This window comes from Phytophthora infestans, genomic scaffold (assembly GCF_000142945.1).
Source record: "Phytophthora infestans T30-4 supercont1.5 genomic scaffold, whole genome shotgun sequence".
Lineage (NCBI taxonomy): Eukaryota > Oomycota > Peronosporomycetes > Peronosporales > Peronosporaceae > Phytophthora > Phytophthora infestans.
This window is the reverse complement of record NW_003303754.1, coordinates 3,969,915-3,992,578: the sequence shown is the minus strand read 5'-3', so window position 1 is coordinate 3,992,578 and position 22,664 is coordinate 3,969,915. Positions and strand designations below refer to the sequence as shown.

The following is a 22,664-nucleotide window of genomic DNA, read 5'->3' as shown; positions in this document are numbered from 1 at the left end:
ACGCAACTCAGTGGGGTTCTTTGGTGTCGGCCATGCGCAGAAAGAGGACACCTTCTCCGGGTCGGCGCGAACGCCGTCCTTGCCCACGAAGCAGCCCAGCACCGGAATCTCCGGCGCGCAGAAGATACACTTCTTCAGGTTCGCGTACAACTTGTTCTCGCGCATCACTTGGAAGACCTGTTTCAAGTGCCTCAAGTGGACTTCTATCGCGCTGAGACCACCCTCAGCGCGGCTGTGCACGAAGATGTCGTCGAAGTAGCTCGGTGCGAAGTCTCGTAGCGGACGCAGCACATGGGAGACCATGCGATTGAACGTGGCGGGAGCATTCTTCAAGCCTTGTGGCATCACAAGCCACTCCCAGAGCATACCGCTGGGGGTGCTGACCGCTGTCAGAGGAATGTCGCTCGGTCTCATCAAGATCTGATAGAATCCGTCGGTCAAGTCGATGGCGCTGAAGACGACACTGCCCGCCATGGTGTCGAGCACCATGTCCTTCCGGGGAATTGGGGTTTGCGCGGGGATGGTCGCATCATTCAACTTGTTAAAGGCATGAACGATGCGCCATCCGCCTGTGGCCTTCTTCACACAGAACGTTGGGCTCGAATGTGGAGAGACGCTCTCACGCACGTGACCCGCTTTACGACGATTCTCGAAGAAGTCGTCGATGGCCTTGACTTGGTCTCGCGGCAGCGGCCACTGCCGCGTCACACAGTACTTCGAACCGGGCGCGATATCGATCTCGTGGCGGACGCCTCGATCGGCAGGCAGTTCGGCTGGAATCTTATCGGGGAAGACGTCCGCGTATTCGCGGACGGTCTCGTACACTGGATTACCAGACTCGCGCAAGGACTCCCAGGACTGCGCTGCGAATCGCTCCTCGCGAGCGGACTTCGGTTCGGCGCTCTTGGGACGGGTGGATCCGTCGTCATCACTGACGGTGTTCCCTTCGAGTGGCGTAGACGAAGTGTCTGTGATCAGGCAGACCTGCTCAACTTCGCCAACCTTGAGACCACGAAGGAAGTTCTTCCAGGAGAGACCTGGAAGCCGGGTGATCGATTGAGCGTCGCGAGGTGGACACGCAAGATCGACGGTGCGCTGACGGCTCATGCCGTCGTCTACGTGCTCAATGACACAGACCGACTCCGTCTGTGAGATGCCGTTCGGTGCGGTTTCACGTCTTGGCTTCAAATGACGGCGCTTCGACTTCTTTGCCCGGCGCCTCGAGTGTGTACTCGAGAAGGAAGAATCGCTCTCGCTGGACGATGTATCACCCCGCTCTAGGCACTGAAGCTCAATCTCGACTGTGCCGGTCACTGCTCGACCGCGTGATCGTTCGGCGGGAGCTCCAACTGCTCGACCACCGGCTCGTGTGACGGGAGCCTCGACTGCTCGACCGCCGTGTTGCATTGCGGGATCCCATGCTCGACCGCCATATTGTGCTGCGGGAACTCATGCTCGACCGCTGTGTTCTCGTCCTCGCCTCGCGGCGAGGAGCCTTCGTGCAACAGCACTGCACAAGCCGTGCAGAGAGGGCCATCGCTCACTCAGTGTACAGCCTGCGTCGTGGACGACCGGTCCACGACGGTGACGTGGGGCCAGTCCTTCTGGGCAACCAGGAGGTGGGTGAACACCTCGCTCACGTCGAAACCGCTGCGTGTTTAACCGAGCGGGCCAACCAGTCAATCTCTGGTTGATACCGAGACAACCACGGGATGCCCAGGATGCAATCAAATGCGTAGTTCATCTCAATCACGAGGAAGTCGTCATTGCTGCGAAAGCCGTCGAACGTGTACGGCAACGTAATCTCGCGCCGCGCGACGTGGCGCGGCTTTCCGTCAGCAAGCTTGACTACAACCTGTTCGCGACCGTTGCGGACAGCGATTTCGCTGGGTAGCGTCGACAGACACGACTCACGGAAGAAGTTGTTTGTCGCTCCTGAGTCCACAAGCGCGCGTAGTGGACGTCGGGCGCCGGCAACATGGGGGCTGATGATGATCAGTCTTGAGTCGCCCGACGCTGTGGTGGCAGTGAAGTGTGCGTGTAGCACACGAGGGCCAGAAGGTTGGGTTGCCACCGGGGAACCCGGACCTCCATTCCAGCCAGTAGGGCGCCCCGCACCTACTGGCCCTGACCGTTTTTTGGCTGATCGGTAGGAGAGGCATCGACAGTATGCGTGAGCACTGGCGCGGGCGCGCGGCACTCAGCCGCGCGATGTCCAACCTTCTGACAGCGGAAGCAAGTGAGGGATCGACTGGGACGACCACCATTCGCACGAGGGACTGCACGACGGCGGTTGTTCGACGCGTCAATCGCGTCGATCTCCATCGGCTCCGGAGCTGACTCTTGAGCTTCCGCGGACATTGCCCGCGCGTACGACGCCGCCACCACGTAGTCTTCACGAAGTGCGAGAGCAAATGCCTCCTCGAGTGAGGAGGGTTCCGCTCGAGTCAGACAGTATCGCGTCATGCCTTCACGCATGCCGAACACGAAGACGTGGACTTGAGATGCCATGTCAATCGGATTGGTGACGATGCAGGACGCGAGGTGGCGTGTCTTCTGGACGTAGTCGCGCATGGTCATCTTGCCTTGTCGCAGAGCGAAGAACTCTGCGCGCACTCGGGACTCGTCTTGTGGAGGCTCGAAGGCGAGACGAAGATCACTCTGGAGGGCCTCCAGGGTGGAGAACGCATCGTTGTTGACGACCCAGTTTGCCGAGTGCCCACTCCTTTGCCTTTCCCGGCCAGTCGGAAAAGTAAGAAAGTTAACTTTCGCTCCTTGCGCCTCGATCATCCTCGAGGCGATAGCGATGTCGATTTCCGCGAAACCAGCGATTCAACGGAAGGCGATTCGCTCCTTCACCGGAGTAGGTTGACGTTTCCAACTTGACGATGTCATTCCTCGAGGAACGCGAGGGAGTTGTCGCTCGCCGATTCGCGTCGGCGAGCTCGCGTTCCATGAACTCTTGAGCCGCTTGACGTTGTTGATCGGGAGTCGCTGAGCTCAGCAGCGACGCGACAACAGCCTCACCGGACACCGCCGCAAGGCGGTGAAAGGCTTCCCACTCGACACGAGTGAGATGAGGGAAAGCAGCATGCTCCAGGGTTGACCCTGAAGCTTCAGACGTCTGGCCTTGGCTCATTGTGAACTTGGTCATGGGAAGGACTACAAAGTGCTACCAGGTGTAACGGGCCTAGAGTGTCCGTTACTAGCTTACACGTAATAATGAGGAAGCGTGCAAGCTCCGCGATAGTGAAACCAAGTGCTTAGTCTGAAGGAAAATCAACTCTGTTTTTATTTAGGTCCAGGGCAGCTTGCCCTGACCACTCAAATACACGTCAACCCCTTATTGGCTGATAATGGGTCTGGCTCCCCATATATCAACCAATAGGATGACGGCAGTTCAGCACACGCTGGCCGTGTGCTGCTGCACCTACTTTTGTAATATATATCTACCTACTTATGTAATGGCGTGGCCCACTACATGGTTGATCCAGAGGATGCAGGCATCGCGCTGAAGGTGTTGAGTACGGCACCGAGTATTCATTGCAAGATTGGTGCGAATGCCGAACTGTCGAGACGGCGGCAGAACGAGGAGCTGAACAAAAGTCAGCAACTCAATATGTCGGCGGCCCGCGCATTCAATATTGCGAACGACGACTCGGCAGATGGCCCAGAGATGGGAAACCAAGATGGGAAGGAGATGGACCAAGTACCGGTTGTTGAAATCAAAGCGGATGCCAATGTTGAGTCAAGGGAAGAATCCGTAGCGACGTTGGACGGAACATACATCTCGGTTGCTCGAGTGTTAACGACCGAAGGAAATGAAGCAACGGAGGACACGAGAAATGATTTCTACGAACACCCAGCTAACAACATTGGCTTGGACGACTACGCGAAGGAGCTGGCATTCCTGCCGGATCTGACCGAAGAGATCAACACGACAATTGACTACACTGTGCCTAATGTTGCTGATCCTGAGCTGTCGACTGAACGACGAGAGCGTCTGGTCGCGACGCTAAAGAACCACGAGCACATCCTGATTGCTAGTGGTAACGCACTGCCGCCGCCAGCCTACGGTGCGGTATGCGATATCGACACACAGGGGCACGCCCCAATTAAACAGCGTGCCCGGCGCGTACCGCTACGATTTCTCGGCAAGCTGTACGAGCTGCTGCGCGCTTTATTGCGTGCAGGACTGATCGTCTTTTCAGACAGTCCATGGGCATCGCCGATCGTGATTGTGATGAAAAAGAACGGGCTGGACATCCGGCTCTGCATTGATTACAAGATGGTGAATGCTATCACCGCGATCATGGAGTAGCTAGTCGACGACCTGTTAACAGATCTCGAGCGCTACCTATGGTTCTGCTCGCTGGATGCAGCAAGCGGCTTTTGGGCGGTCATGATGACCTTACGAGCGCGTAAAGTGTCGGCGTTCGTCTGCGCACTCGGACATTTCGAGTGGTTACGCATGCCCTTCGGTTTAAAGAACGCGCCGATGATCTACCAGCGTATGATTGACAACGCACTCTGGGGGTTCGTTCAACCTAAAGGAGGTTGGTTTGAATACTCGAAAAAGATGCGTTTAGCTGAAGAACAGGCCAAGGAACGTCGTGGGCCAAGCGCCGAGGGTTCGTTTCAAACGAAGTTCGCGGCAGACCGCGAAGCATCGGTAGAGACCGACCCTGTACTACAACTCGTCAACAGCCCCGTCGCTGATCTGTTTACGCACGGGGAACCAGACGAATCATCGCTGGTACCTGTATTTGATCGACGGTCGTTTGTGGATGACATTTGCTTTGGTGGCGAGGATTTCGACAGCTGCCTGGCGACGCTGGACCGATTGCTGGCAAGATTTGCACAGTGTCGGATCAGCATTAGCTTCACCAAGAGCATCTTCTGCCAACCCAAGGTGGACTTTCTGTCGCATACAATTTCGCCAGAAGGTATCAGGGCTGACCCCAAGAAGCTTGTGGCTATCACCGAGCTTTCGTTTCCAGCGAGTAAGAAGGGCATGCAGTCGTTTCTTGGAGCGGTTAATTACTACAGCCGCTTCATTCAAGACTTCGCGGTCTACGGTGCGGCGCTGTACCAGCTCAAGGATGAGGACTTTGCCGTTGAAGGTGGCCTTTCTGTGGCACGTCGTTCCTTCGAAAAATTGAAGACGAGTGTTTCACATTCACCCATCCTCAGGCACTTCGATCGGTCGAAAGAAGTTCACGTCATGCTCTTTGCGAATGAATGGGCGTTGAGCACTACGCTAATGCAAGAACATGAAGGCAAGTTACACCCCGTACGGTTCCTCGGTCGGGTGCTTAAGGAAGCCGAGATGAACTACCATCCTGCTGAGAAGGAAGTTTTGGCGTTACTTCTGCTGTTGAAGATCTGTTACGTCCAGCTGGCAGGAAAGACGCTACATGTCTATACACGATTCTCGACGTTAGAGTGGGTGCATAAGTCGAAGTCTCTCTTCGGACGCGCAGTCCAGTTCGCAGTGCTGCTATCGCAGTGGCACCTGAAGGTGCAGCGCGTGAAGGAGAAGGATGTCGCCTTCGCACAGCTCCTCCGGTCAAGCATCACAAGCTTCGTCGACTTGGAAGACTCGCTCGCACCGGTGGCACCTCCACACAAGGGTTCCCCGACTATTCGAATGGACCCCGCGTTGCTGTACGCCAAGCTTTCCCGTAATTACAGCGGATTCGTCATGTCTTTTGACGGATCAGCGAAGACAGAGAAGTACGGTGGCTACGGGAGTTGTTCATGGGTGCTGTGGAGCCTTCCTGAGTGGAAGGTAGTGATTGCTGCAAACGCTTACCTCTCGGCCACCACGGTGAATGAGGCAGAGTACACAGGAATGATAAACGGTGTCAAGGCTGCTATTGCGCACGGTGCCGAGGATTTAGTCATCGTTGGTGACTCAAGGCTTGCGATTCAACAATCACTAGGGGTGATCGCATGCAGGAAGGAAACTTTGCTAGCGCTGCTGAATACTCACAAAGAACTCACGGCCAAGCTTCGATCAGTTAAATATCTTCACGTTGTACGAGAATACAACGCTGCCGCGGATTCGTTAGCCACTGAAGCGCTGTAATCGAAGGTCAGTCGGGTCATCTTGGCTGAAACTCGCAAGGCGGAATTGGCATCGCTGAATCGCATCCAGGAAATGATCTACGAACAGGATGAAGACTCGGTAGATGTTTCGTCACGTGGAGCAGAGCGTCAAGTACATGTACTGTCAGGCAGCGAATCTTCAAAGTGGAAAACTTTCGAAAATTTCGTGGTTGACTACAGCTCACCAGAGTGCGATTATGGTAATATGGCAGTGATGACTCGGCGACAGACGAAAGCCAAGAAACGCGTCAGGTTTGCAGATGAACACTCGGAGGATGTCTCAAAAGCTCAAGAACAGCATGAAGAACGACGAGAGACGTCCACCGAAGATTCATTCGGCGAAGATTTGCCAGACCATCCTCACAAGACTGTACCAGCGGCATTTCCCGATGCGGAAGATGTTGACCCGGTAGCGATACAGCGGGAACGACGCAGACGGATACTGGTGGCACAAGACGAGGAGCAGAAGTGGTTTAACATCAAGAAGGTGCTTCAGGGCCAAGCACAAGAGCTGAGTTACAAAGAAGCTCAAGATGCCTGGAAGTATGCTGACCGGTTCGTGTTAACAGAAGACGGCGTGCTTCACTATCTTGGATTGAATCGTCGGTACGACCACGGTTGGCAAGAGGAGACCAAGCTGCGGCTTGTGGTACCAACAACGATGATTCAAGAGGTCTTGCAGAACTGTCACGACTCGCTGGAAGGAGGACATCAAGGTGTGGCGAGAACGTTCCATCGCGTTAAGTCCGATTATTATTGGATCGGCTTGTACGCTGACGTGGAGAAGCATGTGAAGTCATGTCCAGACTGCAGCTCGAGTAAAAGCCGTCCGCAGCTTCGTGGATACTCACCTGGCAACGTACTAGCCGAACGACCTTTCCAGATCGTCTCGATGGACTTCGTGATCCCACTACCGAAATCTCGCAGGGGCAACACGGCGTTGCTCCTATTTCAGTGCTCGTTCACGGGATTCGTTATTTCCAAGGCTATGTCAGATACGACTGCACTGAGTGTTGCCCAAGTGTTCGAAGAATGTGTGTACCGACGGTTCGGAGCCCCATCATTAATAAGGCATGACCGCGACCCACGCTTCATGAGCGAGGTATTCCAAGCGTTCGCAGAGATGATGCAGTCAAGATCAAGAGCGACTTTGAGCTATCGGCCACAGGCTAATGGACAGCAGGAACGCTCGGTGAAGTCAGTGATGGGTTCCGTACGGGTGTACGCAGAAGACCCTCTACAGCAAGTTTGGGACGAAATCGCGGAGAAGCTGGTATTCGCTATTAATACTTCTCAAGACACTACAAGGAAGGAAACACCGTTCTACCTCGTTCATGGTTGAATTGCGCAGTCGACGTTGCGGGCAATGTCGTCATCACTCAAACGAGGACTCGGCAAGCAGTCTGACGCACTAGAGTGGCGGCGTGAGATCAATCGACAACATGAAGTCGCCCTCACTATGGCCAAAGGTTATCAGGCTGTAGAAAAGGAGCGAAGGGCTAAAAAGCATAATGATGCCCTGAGTCGACTGGAAAAAGCCGCGGTACCTCAACCAAGTGGAAACGAACATGCGGCAGACCCTCCAGAAGCTTCGGAAGAGATGGAAGATCCTGCAAGAGCCCCACCGAGATCTCTTTTTGAGATTGGGAGCCGGGCGTGGTTGTACATGGAACGCGTCAAACCGGGCTTGACGAAGAAATTAGCTCACCGGTGGCATGGACCTTTTCGGATCAAGCGCAAGGTGGAAGAGTTTGCGTACGAGCTGGAACTGCCTGACCGGAGTGGGTATCGCTTCTACCCAGTAGTGCATGTATCAAGACTCAAGGCTGTCAACGAGTTCAACAGTCGACCAAACACTCGGTTGGTACTTGACGCGACTAATGAAGCAAGACTCGACTTCGATGAGGAGCTACTGCCTGAAGACAGCTGGGAACCAGATCAAGTTGCCGGTGAATATGAAGTCGAGGCCATCCTCGACGACAGAACACCACTGACGACGAGCACGGAGCGTGCTGTACGCGAGTTCAAAGTCAAGTGGGTGGGCTATGAAGATACAACTTGGGAACCATCATCAAACTTGTCATGCGGAGGTCTGCTGTACGACTATTTGCGAGCCAAGAAGAGCGAGAATCGGCTGCAGATGGCGCAAGTGGCGGACGAAGACTAGCGTGACTGGATCACGTGCGAACTGTCCACAGGGCGATGCAGCCTGTGGTAACAGACGAAAAACGTTACTGCAACAACAAATTGTATATGCATTTGAAGAACAACATGAACATGATTACGCTGTGGAAGTGGATTAAGAATAAGAAAACATGAATGCCGACCGCGGAGCGACCACTGAAAACGAAGTCACGCGGGACACCTCAACAGTTAGCTGAGATGCTGGAGAATGTCGTGAACGTGCAGCGAGGATTCAAATCGATTCCAAGTGTCTGGCCGCGGTGGCCAAGAGGGTCAACGAAGTCGAGTCACCACTCTCCTTCTCCTCTTCATCAGGAACCTGAGCCTCGGCAGCTGGAGCTGTAGCCGGGACTCTGCGATACTCGGTACCAGCTTCAACAGGAGCAGCAGCCAGAGCGGGACGTGGAGTACCCGGTGGCGAGTCAAACAACGACCGCCAGGTCGGAATAAGTTCCGGTTGAATCGAGAGACGGGTCAACAACCACGCTTCGGTACACATTCACGAAACGTGTACCACGAGGATTGAAGAGCTCCGGATTACGCTGGCACGGGAAGTACGTGGTGTTGTACGGGTGCTGATGCGGTGCATTCATCCACCCAGTACGCCAAGGCTGACGAGCGTCGAGAGCCGGAACTTCGGAAAGCCAGTCAGATGTCCGAGGTGCGAATGACAAGTTTTCAATGGGGTACCACGGCTTCGACGGCTCCAAAAGCAGTTCGGGACGAATGAACGACACGCCGGAAGCACTAGATGAAACCGAGTCACGCCTCCACGCCATGTACTGCTCACGGTACTTGTTACGAAGACGATCGGCACGACGGTCGCGCTCACTGAAGAGCTTCTTCAACTCAGCTCTCAGCTCCTTCAAGCGTTCCTTGTCGTGGCCAACCCTTTTAGCTTCTTCAGCGAGACCTCGTTCAATACCAGCCAACGGAAGCCAGTGGAGACGCTCCCACAATGCGAACCCGAGGTCACCTTGCTTACCGCCGTCACCCCGAAGGTTCGCCCAGATCATCTTGAGACGAGTCTCAATCGGAGCACGCTTGGAGATGGGGACGCTTGGTTTGAAGTCGACAGTGTCATAGAGGCAAGCTTGAAGAGGATAAAGCTGCCGAAGTTGCTGGTACGGGTGATCAGGATGCGAGTAATCAAAGAACGCTTGGAGACCCTCCAACGTTGTACGCACAGTCACCTCACCAGCTGGTTCGGGAAGCGTTAAGCTCAAGAGTCGCTCGAAACACTTCTTGGCGCCTGCATCGGTAAACTTCATGTCCACATACGGAAGAACCCACGGTGGAAGGGTGGACGAAGCCGGCACCGTAGGGCGAGTACCAGATAACACTCGGTGCGGCAACGGTTCAACCGACGGTGCACCACCACGACGCGGCACCGAAGTGTAAGTTTCCGTAATAATGCGTCTAGGTCCAGCATCGAGAGTCCAAATAGGCGGACGAGGAGACACTGGAATAGGAAGAGAAGATGTTGGTGCCTGAGGACTTGCTGGTGGCGAAGGAGGCGGGCCGGCAACGATGATTGGGGAAGTCATCATCGGCGAAGGATTTGGCCGAGGTGGAGTCGGAGGACGAGCTGGGCCAAGATTACTCCAGTTCCTATTTGAATCTTCAACATCGTCGTCATCGAGTATGCTTGAATGATCGGTGGGGGGCGGAACATCACCGCCACCACTGGGAGCATCAGGAGAGTCATCCACCGAAGGTTCATTGTCATCCACGTCATCTCCATGGTCGTCATCAGCATTCCCATCGTCATCAATCTCCATCGAAACGTCGGGCGAAGACACGCTTGGTACATCAGTCGTGGGAACAGTCGGAGCCGACTTCGAAGACACGGAAGCTAGTGGAGTAGCTTCAACAGGGGCAGACCCTGCTGTAGAAACCACTCCCGAGACTTCAACTGCCTTGGACGTCGCGGCAGACGCCGAAGCAGACTTGCCTTGTGGGACAGTTTGGTTCGACTCTTCACCTTCGTCACTTGAGCCAAACATGAGCCGCATTTGCTCGGCCTCGCGCAGAGCTTCTTCAGCAGCGCGTATGTCGGTTGGAGAAGGCGAAATCGTTGAAGCTGGTGGCTTGGCCACATCGTGTGGATCCTGAGGCGGGGGCGAAGGCGCGTCAGGAGAACCGGGAACATCGTCGTGATCCCCAGGGTTCACATCCTTACCCGAAGGCTCTGTAGCAGTTTCTTGAACCGAAGGGACGCTCCTTGGATCAGCAGTCCCCATGTCCACGTCACTCCGGTCGCCACTGAGGTCGACCACGGCGGGAGTCGAGGAAGACGCTGGTGTAGGAGGTGGCGACCATGAACTTGGGGACGACGGTACGGACTTGGACCGAGTCTTCATATGACGTCGGGGCGACTTGGCAGGAGAATGAGGACGAGCTTTCTTGTGCTTCTTCTGGGCCGCCTTCTTCCACACCTTCGGACCGAACAGCGATCGACGAGCCGACTTGGGCGTTGAAGTATCGGCAGGTGGCGCATCACCGAGACCGGCAGCTGCCATCGAAGTACTGGCCTTGTCCGTAGGGATTGGAGCCTTGTCATCGTCAGAGTCTTCCGACTCGTCGTCCGAATCCTCGCCACCTGGTCTAAGACGCTTATGGGACTTCCCATGGGCCACTTGGTGAGCGGCTTTGGCCAAAGCTGCAGGAAGGGCTTGAGGATCATCCGAAGACGCGATGGCAGACTGAATGCGCCGCAAAGCGACTAACGTCTCCTGATCCAAGTCCAGCGCGTCCAGGTCCAGCTCACCCGCAGTCAGACCTATCACGAAGGATTGTGAACGAACGTTAGTTGCTGAACACACGGTGGAAGGAGCGACATTATGAGCGTACCTTCAACAGCCAGACGAAGTACCTCGGGATCCATCCCTGCCAGACTCACGTGTGCACGGAGAGTACGATTCGCTTGGAGGAGGCGAGTGTTACGGTCTTGCTGGTTCTCGAGAACCTTGAGCGTGTCGTTATCAGCGTACTTGCCCTGGGCAAGCTTTACCAGAAGGAGGTGAAGCTTCCGAGTCTGCTCGGTATTCGCTCCAATAGAAGACTTGTACACCTCGCGTTCGCGAGCCAGCTTCTTTTGCAGAGTACTGATGAAAACGTCCCGAGCTTGGACCTCGCAGTGAAGACGACTCAAATCCTCTGCGTGTCGCTCCATAGTGGCTTGAACACTTGCGAGCATGGCGTCGTTCTTGGCGTTCGACTCGCGGAGAATCTTGATGTTGTGATGTAAGGCTTCAATCTCAGCGTTGGCAGCCTTGAGGAACGTCTCCGCGTTCTCACGGGCCATGATGTGGGGCGCCACCGAACGTACGGCGGCAGCAGCCTCGGACTGAGCAAACCGCAACTGATGCTCCAAGTCGGCAACTCGTTCGGGTAATGCCGACAGCGCGTCAGGAACAGGTTGTACCGCAGCGAGGACATCATCGAAACCAACGGCAGTCTCGAGGCGACGCTGAGTGTGTATATCGCCGTGGAGAGGAGGCGCAACGCTGAGCTGCACTTGGTGACGAGCCATTGCAGTCAAGTACGGGATTATCGAGGTCATCATGTGATCGACCGATGCCTCCGTACTTTCAGCCAGCATGGCGCGCAGCGAATCTTCGGTGAGTGGTGGCGGACCACCAGCTGGGGCAGGAGGAGCAGCAGGAGCCATCTCCGCGGGTTCAGCGACGACGGGGAGTGCTGCAGGAGCTACCACAGGGAGTGAAGAGTCCGGGGCAGCGGGCGCCGGAGGGTCGGTTGATGACGCTGCTGTCGGAGGAAGGGCAGCAGACTGAGGAGCGTTCGAACCCTCGGCCTTGCCCTCCTAAGAAACAAGTCGAGTAATACGAGGTGATGAGCAAGGTACCGATGATTAAAGAGAAAGATGGACTGACGTACCTCCAGCTGTTCACGTTCGCGACGTCTACGAGGATTGAGACGCTGAAAAGCGTCGGACACGGCTCGATTCAGACGCTTTGACATACGGTGGCGAGATGGTGAATTGAAGAATGAAGAAATGTCACAACGGGCACCAGTACCGTGGCTTCCATTGCGACAGGGGCAGTTGTGGTGTAGTGATTTCTCCGTAGTTGCGGATTATCACCCGTCGACAAAGACGTGACACCACCCAAGTTGTTCAAGCGACGAACCCTCGGTCAGGTGATGTACGGAGACGCCAAGGTGCTAGGGACTCGATGGCGTCACCTCCGAACGTTCAACGAGCATTGGATACGGGCATATGTCACTGAATCCAGGCTGGCCTTATTATTAATAATGGACTGGCCGGATTCGCATTCAGCGGACCATCTACGGTACGAACCCTCAGTGGCGGTTGGGATGAGTTCGCGGAAGACTCAGCGACCCTTGGAAGGCACGTTCACCGTCTGGGATAGGGCGCGGACCGTTAAAGATGCTCAAGCGACGGTGCAGACGACGCTTGGCATGCAAGAAGATCCATAACGGATCATTGTTCACTTGATATTTGTATACTTGATTAGGACTTCTAATTAGGAATAGACCCGAAAGGGTAAGCTTAAATACAGAACAGAATTTCCACTCAAGCACACAGAGCGACGGCCGGCTTCAAGGTAAGCGTCAGGTCAAGCTTGTTTGAGTGTGTTATGCCTGTCGGTGAACTCGAAGCTCTGTAGCGAGGGTTCATCCGGCAAGGCCAAGAGATTTTGTGTATTGGCCGACTATTATCAGGAGGTTTTACGTGACGGCTTATTGTTGCCTATTTGCACGACTGGGAGTGCTTGTATCGCATCCCTTTAATTCTTCCAACCGAGTATTGAACACTCGGTGCCCTCGTAAAAGGCTTACCCGTGCCTGGTACCCTTCCGCTGTTGGGACCACGAGGATTCATAACACATACTAGCTTTGCTCGTGCTAGTAGCGTGTTCTTATTTTTACTGGTTGGCCTATATAAGTAGTTTACAAGGTCCAGTTTGTCCCGGTGCAAGGGCAGAACTGGGGTCTTCAGGTCCGCCCGAACGATCGTTTACTATCCTAGTAGACGTATTGTTGTGGGAACATCCTAACTACATTTGTAGCTAGAGTTCACGTGGGATTTCCGACACCACACTTGACACCAGCTCGCCGTAGTCTTTAAACTCTGTCAGTAAAAATGGGTACATCCAGTGCTCCGCTAATTTGCTGCCCTTACCATCCATAGCTTTTACGACGAATTGATGTCGGATACGTTGTCTTCCACTCGCATACTTGAGCTGCTTAGGGTCCTCTAGGCTTGTAGCTTTGTCAACACGCTTCTTTCCACCAGTAGCGAGCCTTGTTCATGTTCACCCTTCTATCCGAGGTGCGAAACAGCGAAGGAAAGAAGCCGATAGTTCTACCATAGAGACCTTTAGAACCTCGGAGAGCTTGATCGAGCTCCATCCAGACTGTGCACCGTACACGATCGCAGAGAGGAACGACCTACTGAAGCTTGCGCGGTACTTTTTCTACTACTGTATTCCTTATGTGATTGGCGACGCTCGGTCATTAGCGACAAATCCAGCAGCCAATCAAATTGATTTAAATTTCGTGTCGTCGCGCTTTATGTGCTTGGCGACCAATATAATTTTGAGCATGTCATATAGTTTTTTCTATGCAGGTATCTTTTATGCTGGCAGAAAGGCTGGACCTCCTCAAGAATTTGACTGTCGCCAATCACATAAGGAATACGGTATGCCTGTTTTAAAGTGAGAAAACACTTGGAGGTTGCGAATGAAAAGTACAGTAACAGAATGCATGGCTGCTGTTGCCAGCATGCCTAATCTTGGTGTATGTTTAATTGTGGTGTATGACTAATTAAGGTGTATGCACAGTATACTTTCGTATAAGTACGATGCATGACTATTTAAGTCACACGACTAATTAGGGTGAGCGGTATAGCACATAATACTGCAATATCATTTCGCTTTGGACTCCCAATTTGACCCGAAGCTTCGTATCGTGGACGTTAATGCTTTCCACTTCCTCTTCCGTCTGAAGACAATTATTTGCCTCCGATGCAATAACTGGCGCCGTGTCATGGAAGTCTAGAAAAAATATAATGTAGCACCAAGCAAGCTACAATAATGTGTATCGATGCAGCAGGTGTTCGCTCTTCACGCGGCTTCTTGAAAAGACGAAATCGTTCCTTCAGCAGCCCGAGTGCTCCTTCAATTGCCATTCGAGTTGACGACAATTTGAAGTTGAAGCTGATTGTACCCGGCTAAGTCAACCATCTTCGCTCTTTTCGCTGTACGGGGTCATGACTGAAGACGCCACGCCGTAGCCAGAGTCGGCTAGTATATGGTGTCCTCGCGGCAGTATTTTTTCAATATTCCGACCAAAACATGAAAGTTGGAATATTTTCGCGTCGCTCAAGGATCCAGGACGATTATCAAACGATATAAATCGCTTTTGGTGGTCGCATACTGCTTGTACATTTACAGAAGGAATACCCAGGCTTTTTAGTTTAACATCGGATTACTAGAGAGTAGTAAAGCACTAAAACTATCAAAAGTACATCCATTGCGATTATACCAACCCTCAAAATCCCGTGGCCGATTGATTGCAATTGATGATCCGTCTATCGCGCCACAACAAAAGGAAGCCACGATCTTGGCCAAAGCTAGCGACGATCTTGCTCCATTCTTCTTGTTCTGAGGCAACTTGATAGGGGTAGATCTCATTTCGCATAAAACACGAACGCTAGCGTTAACGCTAACAAAACACCATGCTTTTGATACACCAAACGCTTGTGCAGTTTCCCTAAACCCGCCACTAGAACCTAAATGAAACAGAGTACATGCGGCTCACTCAAACATGTGCTTTTTGTATGGTTTAGGTGAAAACTGAACATGAAGAATTTCTAAAAGCTTGTGAAAGCTTGTCTGAGAGCAGCGTAAATGGCGATAAAATCAAGCATACTAGCATTCGTCATGTAGCATTGATTCAAACGCAATAGCATTCTCAAAGGTTAAAACGCTTACAGGGGCATTATTATTTAGCATCAACTCACATACAAGCGCGACAGCAGCAGCGACGGCATTTGCTGCGAGTGGCCAAACGGGGTGGATGGGCATATTTAAAAGCACGGCGATTGAAAAGTACGCAGGAACCAGTCGATGCCACTAGCATCACTAGCACAGAACTCAGGAACTCAGCCGTCTCTTGGGTTCTCGAGTTCTGTAAAGGTATCAAACTAAGCAGCTTTGCTCTAAACGTCAAGAATATGTTTACTAAATCAATACGAGAGACGATCACTTTTACAAGGGTATTTATTGAATCAGGGTTGGAGGAGGCGCTTAGCTTACAGTCGCCGAACAACTGGCTCATGCTCAATTCGCAGCGATCTCGGAGGTAGGACAAGAAGCCGGACGCTTAGCTCGCGTAACATGAATGGGGAGGCTGAATTGGCTTGCAAGCTGCACTCCAAGACCAGGCAGTGTTTTTATATATGATGTAAGCATATAATAACGGAAATTACTTGTGTATTTGAAATGACAAAAGCTCTCGGCTAAAACAGGATTGGGCAAAAATACACCTACCCCTTAATGAAATTAACCAATCATAGAGCGATGTAATCCTTCACCAAAATAACGTACTAGACCGAGAATTAGCACCAGCCAGCACGACCAGCCAGCACGACCAGCCCCTCAGGGACGTTCCTATAAGGGGTTAAGATCATCACTTGCTGTTATTTCCATTAATGCCTACACGTTGCACGTACATTTTTATTAGAATATAAATCACTTTGTGAAATATTAGAAGGTGTACTGGTACATGTACACAAACGTGTGTATGTGAAAGGTGTGTCAGTATGTGAACAGAATAAAAAAGGTAGTGTTTGTATGTGTAGTGAGTGAAACGTACTTAAAAAGAGGCCGAGGACAGAACGTAGGCACTTTACAGTAGAAGGATGTATAATAGCGGGTCTTTAAGTGGGGGCTACACTGCTCGGTATCAACATACAGCTACTATGCCGGAAAATGTGCAATATAAACCACCTGCTTGTGTATATTTTGGGAGCGGCTGGTATGCATATGCTAGAGTTTGTAGCCCCGTAATACTATCCTGGGAGGAAATGTGTATACACTGTGAACCGACTCAATGAGCCGGATAAAACGATGCTGAAGTATTAAAAACTATGAGCGAATCAGATCCTTCAGTAGTATTGTTTCGTTACATACTCTAAACAGCAAAACCCAACCGGGATAACAGGACCGATCAATCATTCTATTATAGCGGTTGTCTGGTTCAAGTGTTTAAGAACAACTCGCAGCTTTAAGAAATAACCCTACCAGTAATAACCTGCACGTTGTTCCGATGAAAAGGCAGGTAACACGCGATATCGCAAAATGACGAGTTGGTCTCACGAAAAATATGTCCAAAGGTTTGTCACCTGTAGATATGTGACGCCTTGACTAATATAATCTGCTCCAGCCTTTGCTCTGGGTTGATTATTTGCGCAATCGAAAACAAATCATTCATGCACATTTATAACGTTAAACGACAAACTTTACGAAATGCTTAGGATTTGGATTTGCTGTGCTTGACCTACGGTGTAGGTACAATGTACAACGGCTACAGCGTACTATAGGATCTTACTTGTCGACAATACGACAGTCTGTCGCGGCCAGTACATATAGTATGCATGTACCGCACTGTGCGGTCCACACAGGCACTACCACGAGTCGATCGGAAGGAAGCACGTTTTAAAGAGAAACGGACTTCAACGCGAACATTTTACATGGCCACACAATACATGATCCCTGGATGGTAGGGTAAAGGCTGGTCTATCCACTTCGATTCGGTGTATCATGCACCATATTGCAGTTGGTAAATGATCTGTTCAAGTGTTTTTCTTAGTGAAGCTTACAAAACTTGCTATGATGTTTTTTTTTTAACTTTAGCTTATAGGTAATGCATGGACACGCGCTCTGAATTAGATCTCCTTCGTCATTTAAAGCTAGCAGAAAGATCGTCTTTGTACAGCTTTTCAATTGCATGTACTCGCTATTGCAATAAAAATGAGTATTAGGAATACTTCTGCGGTACTTTGTTTAGACATCTTGCTGTGTGCTACCAAAATACTGAACTTTTATTTTGGTGCGGAACCATCGTTGCATCGTCGCCGTTTGGAAACACTCTATAATGCGAGGAAATCTATCTCGGATGATAACTCTCTTTTATGGACGTCGCGAAAAGCATCACGATCCAGAATATTCTTCAAATTGCTCTCCTTCTCGAATTACTACTGTACTATAATAGTAAAAGTAAAGAAGGAAGTAACATTATTAATGTTATAATACCTCGATACGCCAGAAAAGGTGTACAGTACCGTTCCTTCATTCGAGATTTGGTGTCATCGTCGTTTGCGTGCTCGATAAATAAAGTTGGTTCCATACGTGGAATGGCTAGGATGGGATTTTTTTCACGTTTGGACGTTCGTTATACACGGTCCAATCCTGCTAATTCAGTCTGCGTGGGCCAGATTTCATTTTGGCACTTCCAATCTACAGTACCCCCCAGAAGCAAGCTCCTCAACTGAATGTTTGCTAGAATCGCACTTTCGTCGGCTCTTGGCTTCGTGGCTCGTACGTCGCATGTCGACGCTCACGGCTACCTCAAACAGCCCAAGCCGGACAGGAAATACAGTCAGTGGGAAGAGCCTACCCATTTTGCTACAGCTCTATCACAGACTATTAATAGAGTATAAATCGAGGAACGATGGAAGCGACGCCACTTCATCAGTATCGCGCTTTTAACACGGGCCTTTGCTACTCAGGACCGTCAATCGTATGAGTGGAGCTATTTGTTAAGCAGAGGTCGGGCACTTAACGAGTGCTAAACCTGTAAATTGGATTTTATGAAGTAGAACTGAGCACGTAGTGTCCACAAGCGAATAGTGCGAAATGTGTTGCGTGGTTAGCGCACCTTGTTCAGATCGACCACATTTTGAATCCTGATGCACGAGTTATTCATCTATCTATGCGTCCCTCAGTCTCAAAATTGGTTTATTATGGCTTTTGATACATTGTCCCCATATAGAACAAAAAAACACTACTTTTTATAGTAAACCCACGTACAGCCATTCAACTGTGAAGCCCACTTGGGCCTCTACTTAACTTCTTGTGGCGAACTTTTCATTCACAAACTACATGGTCAGAATGTGTGTAGGTATGAAAACCGTATCCACACACGTTGTGTCATTTCCCATAAAAGGCGCTAAAGGAGCTTTCTCGGTGCTGGGTGTGAATTTTCCAGTTCAAAATTTGTTGAGTGCAGTACAAGTAATAGTCTGAAACATCCAATACGTAGCTAACAGTCTAGTATTTATTTATGAAACTCCTTATGATGGGATAGGCCGCAGGACCAATTTGTTTACTGAATCGCGGGCTTTACGGTGGGTACGGTAGGTATTTTGTTTACACGTTTACACCTGTTTGACCCAGTTCAGGTCGTTTTTTTTTCTTCAAACAACACATCGCTAAGCATTCCTGGTGAGCAGATGCAGATTGCGCCTCTACGCACATTGTGTTGTGATGTTTGACGGGACTCAATGAGCCGTGACCCCATCGAAATTAATTCCGCGTGGACAACATCGCTATTTCATTGTCTAATTTCCTGTCTGGTGCCAATAAGTCTATCGACAATGCTGGCTCTATCTGCTATCACCCTACTTGCTTTTGCGCTGAACGCCGACGCCCACGGCAATCTCAAGGTACCACAGGCAACCTTCCAAGGTGGAGCGCCGACAGTCGAGTGGGTTACGAAGGTCGACAATTTCTGGGATATTGGATCAGGCGGCGACCAAGTCGGCAAGTTCAAAACTATGGCCAAGGAGAAGGGTATGAGCGTAAAGGATGTTGTCTTGGAAATGGTCAAGGACAAGAAGTGCGGCTACACGCGAACAGACGTGGACCCTCAGCCGATCCCCTCCGACGGAAAAGTGAAATGGTGGGGCAACGGTGGCGGAGGGTTCACTCACACTGGTCCGTGCGAGCTCTATATTGACGACAAAATGGTGCTTCATGGTGACGACTGCGAGGCTGAATTCCCTGGTGGTCCCGATGGTTCGAACAAAATGTCGGAGATGCCCGTGGACTTCTCATCGTGCAACGGCAAATGCACTCTGACGATCTACTGGTTGGCTTTCCAGAACACCCAATGGCAGAGCTACGGTATGTTTTTGGTTTATTTTATATTACGACAAAGAATCCTAGCTCATTTGCTAACGTCTGTCTTTACAGTAAACTGCGTCCCTTTGTCGGGAAGTGGCGGGTCGACAACTCAAACTCAAGTCTCGCAAACGAGCTCACAGTCAATGGAGACTTCGACTACCCAGGGTCCTTCAGTGGAAAAGGACAAGGGACAGTCTCCGGCGACACAGGCCTCATCACCTGAGCAGCAATCGCCCTCAACGGAGCAAAAGGGACCCGACGGCTCGAAGAAGGAGGACAAAGCAAACGGCCAAAAGGAACACGACCAAAAAGAAAATAACCAAAAGGAAAACGACCAAAATAAACAAGGTGATAAACAGAACAACAACCAACAAAAGGAAAACAACCAACAGAACAACAACCAACAAAAGCAAAACAACCAACAGAACAACAACCAACAAAAAGAAAACAACCAACAGAACAACAACCAACAGCAAAACGACCAAAAGGACAACAAACAACAGGAAAACGACCAAAAGAAACAAGATCACGAGCAAAAGGAAAACCAACAAAAGGAAAACGACCAAAAGAACAACAAACAACAGGAAAACGAGCAAAAGAAACAAGATCACGAGCAAAAGGAAAACCAACAGAAGGAAAACAATCCAGAGGACACCAACCAACAGCAAAACGACCAAAAGGACAACAAACAACAGGAAAACGACCAAAAGAAACAAGATCACGAGCAAAAGGAAAACCAGCAAAAGCAAAACGACCAAAAGGACAACAAAACAACAGGAAAACGACCAAAAGAGACAACATCACGAGCAAAAGGAAAACCAACAGAAGGAAAACAATCCAGAGGACAACAAACAAAAGGAAAACGACCAAAAGGACAACAAACAACAGGAAAACGACCAAAAACAAAACGAACAGCAGAACAATCAGCAGCAGCAGCAATCACCTTCGACTGAGCAGCGATCTTTTGTTGACTTCAAGACGCTGAGCGGGGGAACCGGTAAGGTGCAGCCGCCTTCCAATCTCCGTCAGTAGACTGTGCAACTACCAGTGGGCGTTCCAAAAGGCGTTTTCTCCGTATACAGTGAGTCAGACCATCTAACATGAGCTTGATAAGAGTATACTTATCCATCAGCAATGTCTTTGTCGTTTCAGAAAATATTACAATACCAGCCCCAAAATTATGCATATGTAATAGCTTTGATGGTCTTTATCGTACTTTTAGCCGAACATTCTTCGCAAACGCACGTGATCGCAATTTGCAATTTGCACGAACATCTATGTAAAATTTGCTCCATACCATCACATTGAAATGAGTGTAGAGGACCATGGATGTATCACTGTTATCCAATACAAAAGGATATTTGATGTGCTAGCTACGCTTATTCGGAGGGACTTCTGTGTATAGTACAATAAGCATAGGGGTCAGTATAAAAAGTATTGAAGGGAAATCACTGCGATTTTGTGAGTACCTTCAATCTATATGATCCAATATAAAGGGTATATGAGATGCAAGCTACGCTTATTCAGGCGGGCTTCTGTACTTTTACTCGGGAGACATCGTAAAAATCGGCCCCAGTGCTACAAACGGGTCCAGTGCGACGTTACAGCTTTTTGCGTGGCACACAGGGGCTAATGGTAACCAAATATCATACCACTCTGTTCCATCTCAAATCTAACACTTCTCCTTTGCTGACATATTTGTTAAACTAATGGTGTGATTTAGCTAAACGAGCCCACTACGGAAAGCCCTGCCTTAGCTCTATAAAGCAGTATTTTTTTGGTAGATCATAGTCAAACAGCAACGAAGTACAGAGCAAAAGAGCGTCATTCGTTTTGACGGGGTGGACGTCTGGTTTCGCAGTGGGCTTCCCAGTGTTGGAAAATTGCTGAGGTTTTCAGAAGCGATCGTTTTTGTTACGATCTTACAAGATGTGAAAATAGTTCTTCAAAAGCTGCTGTCTGTGCCGCGTTTGCCTGAAAAACGCTTTTGACTAATTACATCTATGTATTTACAATATGACAAATTTTAGATCTCGCAAAAGGTGAAAATAAATAAAACATGGTGTGTAGAAAAAAGTTCATCATAAAATAAAAGATACTAATTTTGAGCTGATGGCCCTTCATTTTTTTAAGTGTCTCCTGGCCCTTTTTGCCAAAGGGTCGCAAGGCAATGAGGTTGGAAGCACTCCGTTGCGAATGTGGTGCTTCGAAACTCGGGGGAGTTTGTATGTATCACACGCAATGACAGATTCTGGTATTTTTTGTGCTGTCAAAAAGCACTTATCGATAGTCCTACTAGAAAGATCACAGTAAGTTTTTTCAGCTTCCGCAATTAAAGCATCGATCTTGTACTACATGGTACGTCACTCTGACCACTACATTCACTCTCAGAGGTTTAGGGGTACTCTGGATGCCCTTTAATGCACAGGAAGAGCGGACGATGGATCATGAAACTCCGTTTATGCAACAGATCAGAAATGACAAAAAACGACGAAACAAAAGACACAAACGTAGTTGAATTCAAATTCTGCTGTTCCCCAGGGAAATTGTTACCTTCTCGAGCACAGACTTAAACGCCTGAGCTGCCTCCCATGCATTCACTTCGTCAATCGCCGGGTGGCGGTTTGGATCCGCACCGCGCAGCACCGATTCAACCAACTGACTCGTCTCATCGTAGATCTCTTGCGTCAGATCATACTTGCGCAATAGCGCCAGCGTGGATGCCTCTAGCGGCGACAGCGCCACCGTTGAGCGTCGCGCTATCTCGTCCAAGTGGCCCGTGCAGTACTTTTCACTGGACGGGTTCCTCCACTTTCGACACGTTCGATCCTCCTGGATCAGCCAGTGCGTGCATTTTGGTGGCTCCTCGACCTTCACTCGCGCCTTGCTCGCGCTCTTCTTCGACTTGCTCTTCTTGACTGGCTGCTGCTTCTTGGGTGCGCGCGCCATGATCAGCGTGAATGAGAAGATGCTCATGCTTCCACACGCCGTGGATAAGAGCGATGGATGTGGATCAGAATTTTTATTGTGGCGTCTGCTTACCACTGTATGAGAACAACAACTTAACAAATATGATACCCTCTTCAAAGAGATGGTGCAATCGACGTCATTGGTATCACAGACGACGCAAACAGCGTTTTCCGATACTGAGAGATGCCTATTTGCCGCATCCCCCTGAAACTTAATTTCTCGGGT

The 22,664-nt window shown here is 50.5% G+C and overlaps 1 protein-coding gene across 1 annotated transcript; it reads right to left on the bottom strand.

The window, feature by feature from the left end:
- Positions 1-21,464: 21,464 nt before the first annotated feature.
- Positions 21,465-22,445, bottom strand: PITG_04437 (uncharacterized protein; the record flags this gene model as incomplete). The annotated part of the gene is made up of 2 exons (XM_002906008.1): positions 21,465-21,470; positions 22,023-22,445. The coding sequence occupies 2 exons, from the start codon at positions 22,443-22,445 to the stop codon at positions 21,465-21,467; spliced, it is 429 nt and encodes a 142-aa protein (XP_002906054.1).
- Positions 22,446-22,664: the final 219 nt, after the last annotated feature.